Source organism: Pygoscelis adeliae, unplaced genomic scaffold, assembly GCF_000699105.1.
Source record: "Pygoscelis adeliae isolate BGI_AS28 unplaced genomic scaffold, ASM69910v1 Scaffold14, whole genome shotgun sequence".
In the NCBI taxonomy this organism is placed as follows: domain Eukaryota; kingdom Metazoa; phylum Chordata; class Aves; order Sphenisciformes; family Spheniscidae; genus Pygoscelis; species Pygoscelis adeliae.
The window spans coordinates 453,377-470,100 of record NW_008825109.1 but is presented as its reverse complement, the minus strand read 5'-3'; the positions used below and the strand labels follow the sequence as shown (position 1 = coordinate 470,100).

General features: G+C 40.0%; 3 protein-coding genes across 9 annotated transcripts in view; 1 reads left to right on the top strand and 2 right to left on the bottom strand.

The window, feature by feature from the left end:
• Nucleotides 1–240, bottom strand: part of ALG5 (ALG5, dolichyl-phosphate beta-glucosyltransferase) — a 22,801-nt gene extending 22,561 nt beyond the window's left edge. Inside the window, exon 1 of the mRNA XM_009327854.1 lies at nt 98–240. Within this exon, the coding sequence (XP_009326129.1) occupies nt 98–240 (143 nt within the window). The remainder of the gene's footprint in view (nt 1–97) is intronic.
• Nucleotides 241–321: 81 nt separating this feature from the next.
• EXOSC8 (exosome component 8) lies at nt 322–11,829 on the top strand. Its single transcript, XM_009327853.1, has 11 exons — nt 322–458; nt 1,869–1,905; nt 3,025–3,088; nt 4,909–4,982; nt 5,550–5,595; nt 6,622–6,727; nt 6,814–6,859; nt 7,115–7,211; nt 8,208–8,328; nt 11,021–11,127; nt 11,616–11,829. Exons 1-11 carry the CDS (start codon nt 322–324, stop codon nt 11,729–11,731), a joined length of 951 nt encoding a protein of 316 aa, XP_009326128.1. The 3' UTR covers nt 11,732–11,829.
• SUPT20H (suppressor of Ty 20 homolog (S. cerevisiae)) overlaps nt 11,757–16,724 on the bottom strand; it is a 35,226-nt gene continuing 30,258 nt past the window's right edge. For 6 of the 7 annotated variants that reach the window (XM_009327707.1, XM_009327711.1, XM_009327705.1 and 3 more), the window contains exons 21-22: nt 13,836–13,941; nt 11,757–12,295 (exon numbers count right to left, since the gene is read on the bottom strand). In XM_009327707.1, the coding sequence (XP_009325982.1) occupies nt 12,195–12,295; nt 13,836–13,941 (207 nt within the window). In that variant the 3' untranslated portion in view covers nt 11,757–12,194. The remainder of the gene's footprint in view (nt 12,296–13,835; nt 13,942–16,724) is intronic. The other variant, XM_009327708.1, reaches the window with a different exon arrangement.

The following is a 16,724-nucleotide window of genomic DNA, read 5'->3' as shown; positions in this document are numbered from 1 at the left end:
TGGTGCCGCGTGATCTCCACGGCAGGGGCGGCAGCCGCCCGTTCCAACGGCCGGTTTGCGGTAGGCGCCGGCGCTGGCTGAGGTAACCTCGCGTTACCGGCCGCGGGAGCGCCCCGGCGGCGCTGGGTCGCGGGTGGGTGCCGGGGGCTCCCCGCGGAGCTTCCCGCTGGACACCCCCGCGCAGGACGCCTCATGCCCACGGTGTTGGGCACATGGGGTGCCGGCTCCGCTTTGGGGCATCCCGGGACTGGAAAGATGCGGGCAGGCGAGGACACGTCCAGCGGGGAGCTGCCAGGGTGCTGAGGGGGCTGGAGCCCCGAAATGTGCGAGGAGGGGCTGAGCGACCTGGGTCTGTGCAGCCTTAAAAAGGCATGGCTAAGCGCAGGGATCAGTAAGGCCTTGAGCTACCTGGTGGGATGCGGTGTGGAGAAGACAGAAGAGATAGACTGTGGATGCAGGTTCAAACATGATTCTGAATAGATATTCGGGGGGGAGGTCATAGTGAAGGGTGGTCAACCAGGGCGGCTGTGGTATCTCCATCCTCAGAGACAGTGCAGTTGGACAGGGTCCTGAGTGATGTATCTGCTCTGTGTGGACCTGGTTTGGGTGAGGGGTTGGACCCAACACCCTTCAGAGGCCCTGCCAGCCCAAGCTGTCCCATGGTTCCTGGAGCATTAGAAGTGGAGGAGGGCAGCCTTCTCTGTGGAAGGGAAGAGGTACAGGCAGAACGGGTTTAGTGAAGCATTACACGGAGCTTAGAACAGTAGGGAATTCCTGTTCCTTTTAGAATTGTAGAATGGTTTGGGTTGGAAGGGACCTTCAAAGATCACCTAGTCCAGCCCCCCTGCCACAGGCAGGGACATCTTTTGCTCAATCAGGTTGCTCAAAGCGCCATCCAGCCTGACCTTGAACACTTCCAATGATGGGGCATCCACAACTTCTCTGATCCAGTGTCCCTGCTTCTTCCAGATTCATGGCTTAAACATGTGAAACAAGGTTTAACAAGTGCTTTTACATGAATTGGAAGAGAACAGGCCATGTGTTGGGGTTAAAAAATGGTGGTACAGGACCAACATATGGGGAACCAACGGGGGTTAATTCATGCTTGCCATCATGAGTTGTGATACATCTATATGTTAGTTTGCATTTGGAAAACTTGGCTTTTCCAGTTAGCCTTTTTTTTTTTCCCCAGAAGTGTTTATTTTAACAAAACTGAGAAGGCTTTGTTCAAATATTAACAACGCTTTTATGAGTGTTTTTTACTTTAATGTTCTGTGCTTAAAATACTAGTACACAAATGCTCAAATGCTGTTAGTAGTATATAATTAATAATAAGCATTAATTATTTCTCAACGGAAGCACTGCATGAAGCATATTTCTTAATTTTACATTTTCTTACAGATTCTAAGAAAAACTGTAACATTTCAAGACTGTACCATTGTTTTAAACCATTTTGTACATCTGAATGCAGTCCTTGAACTAACAAGTATTTCAGACACTGTAACAAAATTACCCTTTCTACATTTCTTCAAAAACATTCTACACCCTTGTCTCAATAAACACTCCTTTTGAATTAAAACTAGTAGTCAAGGTTATTGGGGTGAAAGCTAGCAGTTTGTGTTAGATGTACGTGCAGGCAGGTTCCTTGTAAGGAAGAAACGTTTTGGAAGTGAATGTAGGAAAACATCTTTTTCTTAGATCAGTTTAGAGTTTCCTTGTGTATCTGTTAACCATATTGCCAAGCAGCTTTGCCGGTCATCTTGATTCTCAAATTATTTGTTGTTGTAGGTTCGTGCTTGCTTATCTTTTTTGCTATCTCTTACCTACTTGGCAGCTTGCATGTGAACTTCTCTTTCTATTTGTTTTAGAACGGTGGAACCATTGGAATATTACAGAAGATTTTTGGTGAGTAAAACACGATGCACATGTATAAATTGCTTGTAATTAATTTTTTCTTGTTTGCTTCTGCTTTTCTAATTCGTCTGTATGGAAACCTGAAACTAAAGGGAAAACCAGAAAACTCACTGAGTGGGGGAAAAATGGTCATACTCTTCAGAACGTGTTTTTCCATCTGTCTGTGGCATTGATGTGGTTGTGTCCCTGTTCAATTTGATAGGTAAATGCTTTTGTTGGCCTCGAAAGGAACATGAGTTAAATTTGACCAAGATGGTGATGCAGGTTTGTGTCTAGTACAAAATTATGTCAGACCAGGCTTTTAGATGCTACTAAAAATAAATAATAGAGGATATCACTGCTAACCGTGCTCACCGTAACTGTGCAGGAAAACCACTGGCTTTTTTGTTTATTAGTCTATCCATTACTAAGGTAGTATCGACTTAAAAATGGGTCTAGTATTACTGCAGTCAGTTTTGGTTCTTATAATTGAACCAAAAGTCTTTGCTTTTGAGAAGCTTGAAATTGTGATGAATAATAATTCAGATCTAACATGATGGTGAATTGGTGCAATTTCTAACTTAAGGTTCAGGTATTATATAGCTTCTGACTGACAGTATTTGAACGTTGGGTTTTTTTGGAGGAGTGTTTTGTGTTGTGTTTTTTTTTTTTTTCTTTAGTTCACTCTGACATTAATTTTAAGAGCTCCACTAGGTGGGGATGGGGGGGAGGAATTGCCTGCAAAATCTAAACAATGCAGACAGGTAGAAACTCTCATTTTAAGGTATTGGTGAATATTCATTCTTGAATGATATTCTAAATTTAGCCTGTAGTAATCTTGAGACAATCGAGTAATCTTGAGACAATCAAACTATTGTTATATTTATTTTCTAAATAAATCATAATAAATTAAAAAAAATAGGGGTTTTTTTGTGGGCCTACAACCACGAACTACGTATCAGTTGATGGAAAACTGGCTAGAATGTGATCGAGTTTTCTCTAGCATTTTTGTAGCTGCATATTTCTACTAAAAAGAAGAGAATACTATTTTATATGAGCTCCTATAGCATAAATACTGGTGTATTGTTTAAAAAAATGTTTTCTAATTTGAACATTGTAATTTTTGTTTAGAAAGAGAACTGTCGACCCGATGGAAGGGAGTTAGGTGAATTCCGGGCCACCACTGTCAACATAGGCAAGTGCTTATTTGGAATAATAATAATGGGGGAGGTATTATTAATCTCAGATTATAATAGTGACCTTAATGACTTGCTAATCAGTTTTCTTGGTTCTTGCATTTTGAAACAAGAACGAGGAAGGATTTTTATTTATTGTTTCAACAAGCATTAAAGAGAATGCATGGTACGGTAATATATTTGAGCATTGTTATTCAGTCCTGCTCCTGGGCTGGTGTGCACAGTGTAATTATTCAGTCCTGCTCCTGGGCTGGTGTGCACAGCACAATTTAGGTGGTCGTGGAAGCTTGTCTCTTTCTAAGATCAGCAGCGTATGTTATAGATGCTGAAGGCAGTGTCTAGGCATATACTGACCAGCACAAAATTGGTGCCCTAGCATCTTGAAAGAGGCAGTGACTCCTGGTTTCTGCTTTGTTCTAAGCTTGATGAGCAACTGTCTCAAGCAGAGGCAAGATACCTCTTATGCAGTGAGCAGCAGCACCTTACCTGCCTTTCTTCCACCTTGTAATTTCTAAAAGTAAAATACAGGTTAGCGTACCAGCATGGAATAGTTGCTGATTATTGCTCAAACTTGACACTGCAAGTCTCTTCCATTGTACAATGCTGCCTTCCATTAGGTCTTGCTGTAAGTCAGCCAGAAGGTGGGCTTACAAGTAACCATCTATGATTTCTGGCTTAAAATAAGTACACCAGGGGTCAATACTGGGTGCAGTCCTGTTCAACGTCTTCATTAATGATCTGGATGATGGGGCAGAGCATACCCTCAGCAAGTTTGCAGATGACACCAAACTGGGAGGAGTGGCTGATATGCCAGAACGTTGTGCTGCCATCCAGAGGGACCTTGACAGGCTGGAGAAGTGGGCTGACAGGAACATCATGAAGTTCAACAAGGGGAACTGCAAAATCCTGCACCTGGGGAGGAACCAGGCACCAATATATGCTGTGAGCCACCCAGCTGGAAAGCAGCGTGACAGAAAAGGGCCAGGGAGTCCTGGTGGACACAAGGTTGAACACGAGCCAGCAATGTGCCCCCGCTGCAAAGAAGGCCAATGTTATACTGGGCTGCATTAGGTAAAGTGTTGCCAGCAGGTAGAGGGAGGTGATCCTTCTCCTTTATTGAACACTGGTGAGGCCACACCTGGAGTGCTGTGTCCAGTGCTGGGCTCCCCAGTACAAGAGAAACATGGGCATACTGGAGAGAGTCCAGCAAAGGGCCACAAAGATGATAAAGGGACTGGATCACCTTTCCTGTGAGGAAAGGCTGAGAGAGCTGGGACTGTTCAGCCTAGAGAAGAGAGGGCTGAGGGAGGATCTTATCAATGTATATAAATATCTCATGGGAGGGTGTAAAGAAGACAGAGCCAGGCTCTATTCAGTGGTGCTCAGTGACAGGACACAAGGCAACGGGCACAAACTGAAACACAGGAGGTTGCCTCTGAACATGAGGAAACACTTTTTACTGTGAGGGTGACCAAGCAGTGGCACAGGTTGCCCAGAGAAGTTGTGGAGTCTCCATCCTTGGAGATATTCAAAAGCCATCTGGATACGGTCCTGAGCAGCAGCTCTAGGTGGCACTGCTTGAGCGGCAGGGTTGGACCAGATGACCTCCAGCGGTCCCTTCCAGCCTCAACGATTCTATGTTGATTCTTTGTGGTTGACTGTAATACAGAGATTCTGTTCCCACCCTGGATTTGTCGAGACTTTGCTTAGCCTATGTTTAGTATAAAATGATGGAAAGTAAACACTTTGTGAAGGTGGGTGTTAATTAAGACCCTTTGAATGGAAAAACATTTTATTGAACAGTACTTTCTGTCTTCAGGTTCAATTACAACTGCAGATGGTTCTGCCCTGGTGAAGTTAGGAAATACTACGGTGATATGTGGAGTTAAAGCGGTATGGTTGGTTTTTATTTTAATTTAGCTGTTAGCTGAACTTGTGCATTCATGTTTAGAATGACTCTCCTGCAGAGTTACAATAATATGCCAGTCAGACACAATTACAGTCTTTCACCTGAGTTACTTTCAGATGTGTTAATATATAATTTAATTGTCTAATCCTACCTGTGCAGTCTGAGAACACGTATTTTTGTGGTGTGTATTGTGTATGGGGAAAGATATATACAAAAATAAAGTCTTTGTTATTTCTAGATAAAAGAGAATTCAATAACATAATTGAAGAGTTACTGAATATTGATCAATAAGTGCATTGGTAATTAGTTGCCTGGACTATTAAGTGCCTTGTAGCCTTCAACTTTACTGCTGGCCTGCCATGAACTATGAGACAAATCACTATTTTTTTAGAAAAAATAGACAGGGACTGATCAAAAATGGCTCTTGTAAATCTCATTGTAATGATAACTGGCAAGACAATGACCATTTGTGTATAGAATAGCTAGAAAATCTTTTTGTACGAAATTCAGCTCTTCATTTTTGTCCTTTTTTTTTTTTTTCCCCCCTCCAGGAACTTGCTGCACCCGCAGCAGATTCTGCTAATAAGGGATATATTGGTAAGCTTTTCAGTATGGATCTTACTCAGATATTGTATTGCTTCAGCTGAAAGGCTGTAATGGGACGGAGTGAGTGTGTTGTGAAGACTTCTTAAAAGGATGAATACTTTCCTTAAAATCAGTTTCCAAATTGATGTACAGGCAGTGGTACTTCAGGAATTTCATAATTCCCCCTGCTCTGCTTGTAAGTTTTCCATATAAAGCTACCTTCTTACTGCTGATTCCAGTTGAGGCTGAAAACAAACCTGCAGCAGGGGGAAGTATGTATGTTAAGAGGGGGAAGGTAGTTCATCTATAGAAGACGGTGGCATGCAAGGTTGTGCAAAGGCACATTAACTTCTGTCTTGAAGTCCCAGTAGGCAAAAAATTTAACTCTTAAAAACAGTGAAATAAACCCTGTTTATTTCTTGGAGAACTGTAGAAGTCCCAGGGGTACATCCTCACTCCTGTTTGGAGTTTCTTTTGAAATGAAATAATTCCGTGGAACTGAGAGCTTAGACTAAACCCCCTTTTTATAAGGGATCTCAGAAGTATGTTGTTTTCAGTGAGCTTGATTACGCTTAGTTTTTTTTCACAAATGTTTATGTATGTTTTTGCTTCAAGTCTAAAGCATCGGGTTTTAATGGTTGATGAAAAGCAGATAGCATACCAGTAAAGTCAGGCAGTGGGATGAAAATGCTGTTGTTTCTTGATCTACCTAAGAATGCTTAACAATTAAAGAAGAGTTTCTGGGGGGTCATGATACTCATAGCAGGATTACAAACAGAAAATGGTAGTTAGGAGTATGTGCCTCTCCATGGAATATATAGTTTCTGAGCACAGAGTACTACCAGTTCTTTAATACAAACTCATGCATAACTTTATTTTTAAGGGGAGAAGTAAGAAGGCTTAGTTGAAAAATTCTTGGTCTTGCCTTTCATTTGAAGTACATAAAATGGTATTAAGAGTGTGTATTGTCTTATTTCTATTTTTGATATCCCATTGCCTGCTTTCTTTAGTTTATGACTAATGATTCTTGCTACCTAGTTCCAAATGTAGAACTGCCATCCCTCTGTTCAACGAGGTTTCGCTCTGGACCACCTGGGGAAGAGGCTCAAGCAGCAAGCCAGTTCATTGCAGATGTGATTGAAAAGTAAGAATCATCTTAATGCATTTAAAACACAAACACTCTGCGAGACAATCTTCTATTTCTTGGTTTACTCTCTCATTTTATTTTAGTTCACAGATAATAGCGAAAGAAGATCTATGTATTGCAAATGGCAAGGTAAGTTGTGTCCCAAAATGAAGATGGACATACTAACAAGATCACAGTGTTGAGGCGTTAAAGAAGGTATTCGGGGTTATAGGTTGTTCTGTTGTTGTTCTTGCTTTTTAGTCGTCTTAGCTTGGTTTATGTCTGAAGTGTAAAAATCATATGATAGAAACAAGTATCTTTGTTCATGTGGCCAGCGTTTTCTTAGATATTGCACCATTTGCTTAGCTGCTGTAGTATCTCACATGTGCAAACCTTTTTTGATAGCTTGCTTGGGTGTTATACTGTGATATCATCTGTCTGGACTATGACGGAAACATTTTGGATGCCAGTGCCTTTGCTTTGTTAGCAGCATTAAAAAATGGTAAGTCTCTGCAGCGAGAGACACGCTCTGATTAGCGTTGCTTGGAGAAATACGTTAGTTTTGAATCATGATGAATAGGTAACTCCTTCACAGTTCCTTAAGACTGCTTTTTTCCTGTCATTTGAATGCTAAACTACAAAGTGGAAATGGTGGTATGGCTGCCATAGGTGTGTAACAACTGGGGAGTTGGATCTTTTTGTATGCGTGTTACTGCTCTCTCACAAGACTAATAGCTGTTCTGCCATGTGTTCTTCTGTGTCGGAGATCGGAATCTTTCAGCAGTGGTTATAAACAACTTCAATGTCTAGGTCGGGGTCTTACCTTGTTAATGTATTTTGTATAGGCAGAATAAGTTGTTGGGGGCTTTGCTTATTTGTCACAACAGAATATTCCTAGCTTAATGCGTTGTAGTTAGAAAAAACTTTTACTGCATGTAACATGCGGATTGATTATTCACAGGTATGTGGGTTATAAATGCACGTAGGAGGCAGTATAAGGGAAGCTTACAGCAAGGCCTCCTTTTCTTACTGAATTGCTTGCCTTTGAATTCCTATAGCTGCTTTGCTCTTGATTTTCTTGTGTCCAACACTGTATGGGTTGTCAGAGCAAGAGTTATCTGAAGATCAGATTGCATAGATTTTTATATGTCCAGTAGGCTTTTTGGGGAAAAGTACTTTTTGTTAAATATGACTCTAAGAGTATTGTAAGCGGATGGCATTTTGGGAGCAGAAAATGCTTCTGTGTAAGGAAGAATGTTAGCTTGAGGAGAATGCTTTTTCGAATGGGTAGTTCTAAGCTAAATACTTTCCTCGAATTCAAGGAATTTTTTGTACAGAACACCAGTAATGTGGCCAAAACTCTATTCTGATCTGTTTTCAGTGGCTTACCAATATGGTAAAAAAACAGCCTAAGTATTTCAGTAGTCTTGGACATCTCTAGGCCTACTAAAACTAGCAATGTTTAATATTGTACCCTTGTCACTTTTTATCTCTTCAGTACAATTGCCATCAGTTACTATAAATGAAGAAACTGGTTCATCAGAAGTTAATTTAAAACAGAAGAATCCTTTGATTATCAGAAAGCATCCAGTTGCCACATCATTTGCTATATTTGATGAGTAAGTTCGTAACTGTTTTGTGCTTATGAAAACAACTGTGTATGTAAAAGTGGAAGACAGAGGACGCTACCAATGATGCTTCTGCACTTCTTACGCACTTCTGCTAGTGAAGAACGTGCAGTCTCAGGCAGTGCTGTTTCACTTGATCTTAGATCCGCGGCCTCTCTTGTTGAACTGACCTGTAGTTCTGTGATACGAATGAGCAGGCAGAACAAAACGAAGTCTGTCCAGCTTCTTCCCGTCACTTAAAGCAGAACTGGTTCCCAACCTAAAAGATATGCTTAAAAGTACGGGAATAGGTATTATTTTATGTTTTTGCAGTATCTTCGGGACGAAAGAATGTTACCAATGCAGTTAATGATTTAGAAGCTTATGTAAATAACTGATATAAAAGATGGTAGTTTTTGAACAGCTTATACCAAGGATTTAGTCAACAGAGGAAGTAAGAAGTAATGGTACAGTTAGAACAACAGAACCTCTGGATAACTGAAAACATAATTACCCAAGATGAAGTATGACCAGCACTATTAAGTCATTGTTCATGTAGGTGAAGAATCTGATTATGAGAATCCAAAACAATCACATCTGATAACTTGACTCCTCACCTGCAGTTGTTTACTGGCTCTTCATTAGTCCAAGTATGATAAGTATGTGTTCTGCTGCTGTTTATAAGAAATGCAGTTATTTATGGCGGCATCCATTTGAAAAGTAGAAAATGACAAATAAGATGATGTTCACTGTGCTATGAATCTGATTTAAGATTTAGGTGTATTTAGAGAGGTCAGGGGTTTATGGCACATTAATCTGTATTTGCAGAAATGATTAATAGGCCCTTTCATTCAAATGTGAGATGGGGTGGGGAGAGCACTAAACTCAAATGTTGACCAAGCGATTACCAAAACGAATCAAAGCAGAAAGTTATCAGTACTTTACAGTGCTTGTGTTCGTTGCTTTAATACCAGTTCTTGTGGGTCTGAAGTTTGTAGACTGAGAGAGTTTGGATAGCGTGATAGGCAGACAGTTGGGTATTATTTGCACACAAATCACACATACTTACCAATAGACAAAAAAGTTGCCTTTGGAAGAAAGCTTTCAGTGATAGTCTGTTGGGCTTTGTTCCCTTCACTGAAACCCACTGTTGCGACAAACAAGTTACTTAAGTCTCCCTTTAGCGCCTAAAACTAAATATTGAGGGGGTGTGTGCCTGTGTGTGCCTCTGTTGTATGGTTTGGTTTTGTTTTTTTTTTTAATTCTGGTTTATTAGTTTTTCTACAGTTGTTGACACAGCCCTCTAAATAATACGCTTTACATACCCTGGCTTCCAGAGACATTTTTCTTCTTTGTAAAAGCCCTCCTTGAATAAATAAAACTTCTGGGTTGCTGGATAGCGTGGCCATGGGCGAGGAACACTGGTGCAGAGCGCTGTGCAGCTCCACCGCCAGCTCCTCTGGAGTCAACCTGTACGTAAATAATAAGTCTGATGCACCGAACTCTCCACGTGTGCCAGGTCCCTGTGTCATGCAAAGGGCCAGTGCTGCACAGTGCATGTCGGTAGAATTAATAAAGCAGTATTTTTGCATAGCATAGCTATGGACTGATGTTTTTGTTACACTATTGCTATTAAATGGCAATCTGAAACTATTGGTGAAGTTTCAAATTATGCAGAAAACCTTTAATTATGCATTGCATACGAGTTCAAATTGAAAAATTCTTTTACCCTTCCACCGATTTTGTGTAATCAGCTCCTACAGCCTTGCTACTGACTTCCCCCCCTTGTTATAAACATCACTTAACATAGATGTACTCCACCTGCCAAACTGAGTTGATTACATCAATACCAAATTTTAGCTTAACAGTGTCAGCTGAGGCTTCATGAAAACTTCAGCTAAAGTCTTTCCTGTCACGATACCTGCGCTTCAGCCAAATGTTTGTAATGGTAGTGATTTTTTTAAATTATTTTGTAAAGAAACTAAGGCTGAAGCGGTGGTTGTTCAGCTTTTTTTTAGTTAAAGTTTTTGTTGTTGTGCAAAGTTGGCTTATAGTTTAGATCCACTTTTTTCTTTTTCTATTAGTTTGCTCTATTTTTAGCTTACTAAATGGTTCAAAACCAACAATATTTAATCTCTTCTAATGATCTGCATCATGTGATGTACGACAGCTTATTTCGGCTGCCTTAAGGAACCCAGTAAATCCATTTTTGAACTATTCCCAGTTTGAGTGGTGCTGGAGTTCTCTGACAAGAAACGGAGAACTACTTTGGTGACTTTACCATGGGAAGTGAGTTTTGCCTTAAGGTCTACTAGAGTTTAGTGCAGCCTACGCCTAAAAACAATGCCATTTTCTCCGCGTAAGTATGAAATAACTGACTGCATATTGCAAATGGCAGTTTAATGGCATTTTCCTGTAATATACGGTTGTCACAAATCTATGAAACTTGGGCATAAAGCTGTATTTTCAACAGCTAGTCTTTTAACAGACATATGCACTTGAATATGTGGAATCCCCCGCTTTTTTGTTTTTACTTTTTTAAAATTGGTGCATTTTGGTTAGAAAACAGATAAGCCTGAGCACTAAATCCACCTACAAGTATGTTGTAAGACTGCGGTAAAAATTAGTAAGTTATGTGTACTTTGCAATAACATTAATGGAGCAACATATACTAACGTGTCTGCATGTGGTGTTCTTTCACAAGCACGTTACTCATTGTTGATCCAACTGCTGAAGAAGAAGACTTGGCAACTGGAACAGTAACTATTGTAACTGATGATGAAGGCAAACTATGTTCTGTCCATAAACCAGGTACTTCCAAGTTTATAACACAGGAACCTATGGAGATGATAATCTTTTCTTGACCTAGATGTTGTTATGTACCTGCTTGTCTTTGTAAAATGTGGGTGCTCTATGATAACAGGCTCTCCGCTTGAGTACTTATTGAATGGCTTGCTCTTGAAATTCATTTTGCGAACGGTGGCATGACTGAAGTTGTAGGTCCCTATGATCATTGTAGGTCCTTTCAGCTGAAATACTCTCTTCTAAGTTCAAAAAGAAGTCGTAGCTTGACCTACATACAGCAAAGGACAGATTTTGAGCACGTCTCCCGTTACACCTCTAGTCCGTTTCTGTTTTCTTTGCCCGAGGCTAGAGTTGGGGAAGCTGTATGCTCCCCAGGTGAAAGGTGTTGGTCATGAGAATTGCTGTATTACTTAATACTCTCATTTGGAAAACACATTTAGAGATACTTAACTGAAGTATAAATAGAAAATCAAATTTTTCCCTTTAATTTTTAGGTGGAAGTCCTCTTACAGGAGCCAAGCTTCAGGACTGTATCACCAGAGCAATTACAAGGCACAAAGAAGTAAAGAAGCTCATAGACAAAGTAATAAAAAGTATAAAGCCCAAGTGAACAAAAGGAGAGATATTTTTGAAAATGGATTTGTAAAAATTGTATTTGTTACAGTGTTCACAAACCTTTTATACTAAATAAACAAATACCAATACTACATTTACAAAGTTCATTTTTTCTAAAATGTTTTTCACCCTTATACTATGTACAATGCTGCTGAGTGGTAAAAAATACAAGATAAAACATTCTGTTAAAAAATTAAGTGACTTAAGGAAACCAGACTTTAGCTGCTTTATAGATGAAATCTATAGGGTTGGCTTCCAAAAACAGTTCATTTATTTCAGTGTAACGTCAAAAGTTCATTTTCCCACCAGTAATGTAAAACATTGATTTTTTTTTTTTAAGCTTTTTCCTTTTTTATCTGAAAAAAAAAATCCCCTCTGAATCAATTTTTTATTTTGGGGGATGGGGAGGGAGAAGCAAGTCTCAGGATTTTGGAGGGGCCGGTGTGCCTCTTTTCCTTTTACTTTTTGAGTGGCTGCCTGAATGCTGTTGATGATGCAGGTGAGCTGCTTGTGCTGCTGCTGCTGCCATAGCCATTTGATGCTGCAAGAATCGCAACTGCTGCCATGAAGGAGAAGGGGGAGAAAAAGCTTGTTAGTGTTGACTATAAAGCCATGTTTCACATCGGGAAGAATGAGAGGAAGGTGGGGGGAAAAAAAATGAAAAGAAAAAAAAATGAAAAAAAATGAGGAAGCACCAGGTTGACAAAAGGAATACACCATGTAGTGGGGCGATGAGTACAGTCAAGCAGCACCAGTGGCACAGAAGCCTGCTAAGGGCGTATCTAAGATTTTACACGTGTACTTGGACAGCTTTGTTTCTTTGCCCTTTCTCTCCATTGCAGTAACTGCAGTAACTCAGCAACTTCAGTGAATGTTTGGGTAACGTAGCACATTTTTAACATAATACCTTTTCAGTGTATGCATTGTATGTATTTTCTGTATGTATCACAAAGAGAAGACTGTGTGCTAAAAAATATTAAAATATTTTCGTAAAGTTTCTGAATGACAGAATGCTAAAGGAATGCTTTGCCAGAGCTGTTGCTTCCAGGTACTGACTGTAGCAGTGCTACATTTGAATTTCCAGGTGCTTACATTCATGCTACTTTGTAATCTACTGGCACCTGGCAGAGCTTATTTAGATATGTGCCACAAGCACTCCTTGAATGTTAGCAAATCAGGAAGGTGGATGGCTTAAATGAATAAAAATAAATTCAGTGCTCCAAGCTGAGAACTACAGATTTCAAATCTTTCATTATAGAGTTTGCCAAAATTCATGGGTTTTTTCATTTGCGAGACCATAAAGACATTAGTTTAAAAAAAAAAAAGTCAAAGGGGCAAGATTACTATTTTGGAGCTGAGAACTGTGTTTGTAAATTTATTTATTCATTTTTTTGAAAACACAGTCAGAGTGAAGTTGCTGGATTACTTGTATCTGTTGCTGCTGCTGCTGCAAGGCTTGTTGCTGTTGCTGTTGTAAGGCAGAAGAGAGCTGGAGTCTCTGCTGAGGAAGGCTTTGCCCAGGTCTGTTCACGGCAGAGCCAAGCTGAGACAACACTAAGAAAGCAGAAGGGGAAAGCAGGCGGGTCAAAGAGGTCGGGTCGAGTTTGTCAGGGTCGGGCAAGGAAGACATAGGAATAGAGTGTAACAGAAAAGGGGGATCAATAGAATTAGTTTCAGAGTCAAATTGGAAACAGTGCAGAATAAAGTATACATGATATACATACTGTTAGTTAGAACATAATTAGATTATGAAGTGCTTGTGGAGACACAAAGAGGTTTCTCGTACTGGATGTTAAGCACACAGTTAAAGAAACATTCCTCAATGAAGTTTGGCATGGAAGTTCCCTGTATTTTCCTCTTGTATCAAGCGTGACTTATTTTCATGTGACACTATTATCGATTTACTACACTTAACTGCCAAACAAAGCAGAAAAGTGCATGCTTTGAAAGTCCAGTATTTCTTGTATAATTCGTGTGCTGATAATAAATAGGAAGTTGTTCTGATCTAACGTAAGACTTCTTTAAGACCAAACTTCATTTCAGTGTGAATTTATCAAGATACACACTTAACTACAAAAGGAAGCTCAGCAAGCACATACCTGTGGCTTGAGGTTGCATAAAATTCCCTACTCCAGCCAGGTTAATTACAGCAGCTTGTTGGGCAGATAATGCCTGATCTTGATTGGATGGACCTTGGTCAGACCCCTAGCAAAAATGAAAAGCTTGATCCTTATTACCAAACTTTGGTATCAATGAATAAGTAAATAAAGCCAGCGTGAAGGCAAACTTTTGAAGTGCCATTTAAAAACATTTAATTCTACATCTTCCAGTGTGTGTAGATACAGGCTATAACATACAGGCTAGAACGAGCAGATGTTGAATGCCCCAAGATGGCTCTGTTCTGGCAGAAATGGTATTATGCCTGTTGCCCAGCAGAAGTTCCCTGTTGTTGTCAACTTCCCTGCAGTCAGCAGAGACTACGATTTATGGTTGTAATCTTACAACGTTTCCTGTCCCACTCCCAACCCCAAAGTCTTCAGGTGACACCTGAAACCATCCATGTGTGAAGGTCCTAATCAATCAAAACATGAAAAGTCTGAAACTTACATTCACATGTTCATATTGTGCCACACGCTCCTTAATTTCATAAAAATACAAACCCTGCTTTTAAAATTTTATTTTCGGAACAGAGTAGTTCTCACAGTGATCACTCAAATGGAATTAGTGGAGTCTGATCTAGTGTCTACTGAAGTCAAAGGGTATTGAATTATGACCTTTTCTAGAACTTAAATTATGCATTGATTGATAGAGTGGGGAAATAAAGTATTATATATGTGATTCAAGCAAACTGCATGGCTTATCAGTCGGGGGTGTGTGTGTGCATGGGGAAAGCTTTTAAGCTGGTGCATTTCCAGGAGTTGCAATGCTTCTTTAGAATAACCATAGGAAATAACGTCTCTAAGATCTAGGTAAAACTTGACCAAAAGATTGCAGGTTAAGAAGACATCATCATCTCGATGAAGACGACTAAGACAGACTTACAAAGTCATAGAACCAACATTTGGGGAAAAACCCTAAGTATGATGCGAGAACATATATATTCTGTTGGCAGCACAGAAAATTATTGGTCTTTTTGGGCTTAGTTTTTTTTTTTTCCACTAAGCACTTGGATTACAGCACTGAACACATACATACATACTTGTCCTTAGTGGAAGCTAAGAAATCTGGTATTCGTAATAGCTCATGTTAGGTAATGACCCTAGTCTTACTCTATAACGCACGGTAAGAGAGAAGTTCCTTAGGGCAAGTTAGGCAATGCAGAGACTGATTTCCTCCAGAAGAACTTTCTGCCACAGGAAGGACTGGGCTTACATCAGCCTTTTCGTACATGCCCTTAAAGTTCAATGTCTAGAAAATAAAACCCAATAGTACAAGCTTGCATGAATTTTTTTTAGTAATTCAACTAGTAACTGACATTTGGATTCTGAGACTAAATCTGAAAGTCTCCCATTAAACTGTCCCACATTCCAGAACAAGGCCTGTGACACAGGAGACTATACACTGTAAAAACATTTTAAAGAGGCATCTTCTTTATGAACAGTCTACAGTAGCACAAGCAAAATTGTTATGACAATCTGAGTATCCAGTAGAGACTATTTGGTAAACAGAAGTCTTGCATGTCTGGGAAGACAAAAGATAAAGAACACAAGAGCAGAGCAGCTAGTTTTCCCAAATTGCTGCATTAGTGCTGGGAAGATTTTTAGGCACAGGTAGAACCAACCACTCAAAATTTGTCCTTTTGAGAACAGACAGATCGGTCTCCATCAAGACTTCAGACTTCTTCACCGATTAAAGCCTTTAACACTAAATAGAGGCAGCAGTGGAGCAAGTGTCTTAAGATTACAGCTTTAAAGCCAACTGATACTTTCTCTGGTGCGAAGAGAACAATTCTGTTGAACCACAGCAGTGAGGATCATAAGCCAACTCACAGCAGTGTTAAGTAAGAAGTTTTAGTTACTCTAGTAATCCTGCCTGTGTTTCTTCCCTGTTCATCTGATGTATCCGCTAGTTATGGCAAACAGGACAATGCTAAGCTGATTTTACACCACTCGTACAGTGGGCTGGCTCTCTTTGTGCTAGAGTAAGACAACGCTCAGCCAGTTGTTTTGTTATAGCTCTTCTATACAGGATATAAATAAAGGAGTATAACCCAGCTCCAGCCACAGCAACAAAGCCACTGCAGTCTTTGCAGCTTGAGAAGGTTTATGGAGGAAGACTTTCCTCCCCCTCTGCTTCAGATCTGTTGTGTAAAGGCTCATTTACTTGGGGAGATGGGGAGAATGGGAGAAACTGTTTCATCCATGCACCCCAGGCTAAGGGCTGTTAGCACACGCCTGTTCTCCCTGTTGCTGAGGACTACAGGTTGTAGCCTGCTGAGACTGTTGCTGTGGAGAAAACTGTGACAGCTGCTGCTGCTGGAATGGGTTAAAAATAAGTGAACCACCTGGAAGCTGTTGAAGATTAAAAACAAAAGGCATAATTCAATCGAACTGCTGAGTTTCCCACTGTCCTAGGATGAGCATGACATTGGTAATGACGTACTCCTTGGAGGTTTGTTTTTGTTTTGGTTTTTTAAAAATCCTTTAAAATGAATCAGTTTACAATTGGTGTTATTTGTGAAAAAGCCTTATGCTCAGAAAACAAACCTGCATTAAATTAGAGCAAGGTATTTCCACAGGAAAATACATGTTTATTATTCTAATTAATATAGTAGAGATTGTACTGATACTAGAAATGTAAAGGCTAGTCTTCAAAAGCACTATGTATTATTCTCACTTTCAAAATATTCCAATGAATTTTAATAAATGCTTCCAATCAACAAGGTACAAGGTCTGATGCAAAAAAAGAAAAGTTGAAGTGAAACAGTCTTGATTCTTCTCCCTCACCCCAGCTTTAATTGCACTGATTTCAGCCAAATTATTCTTGGC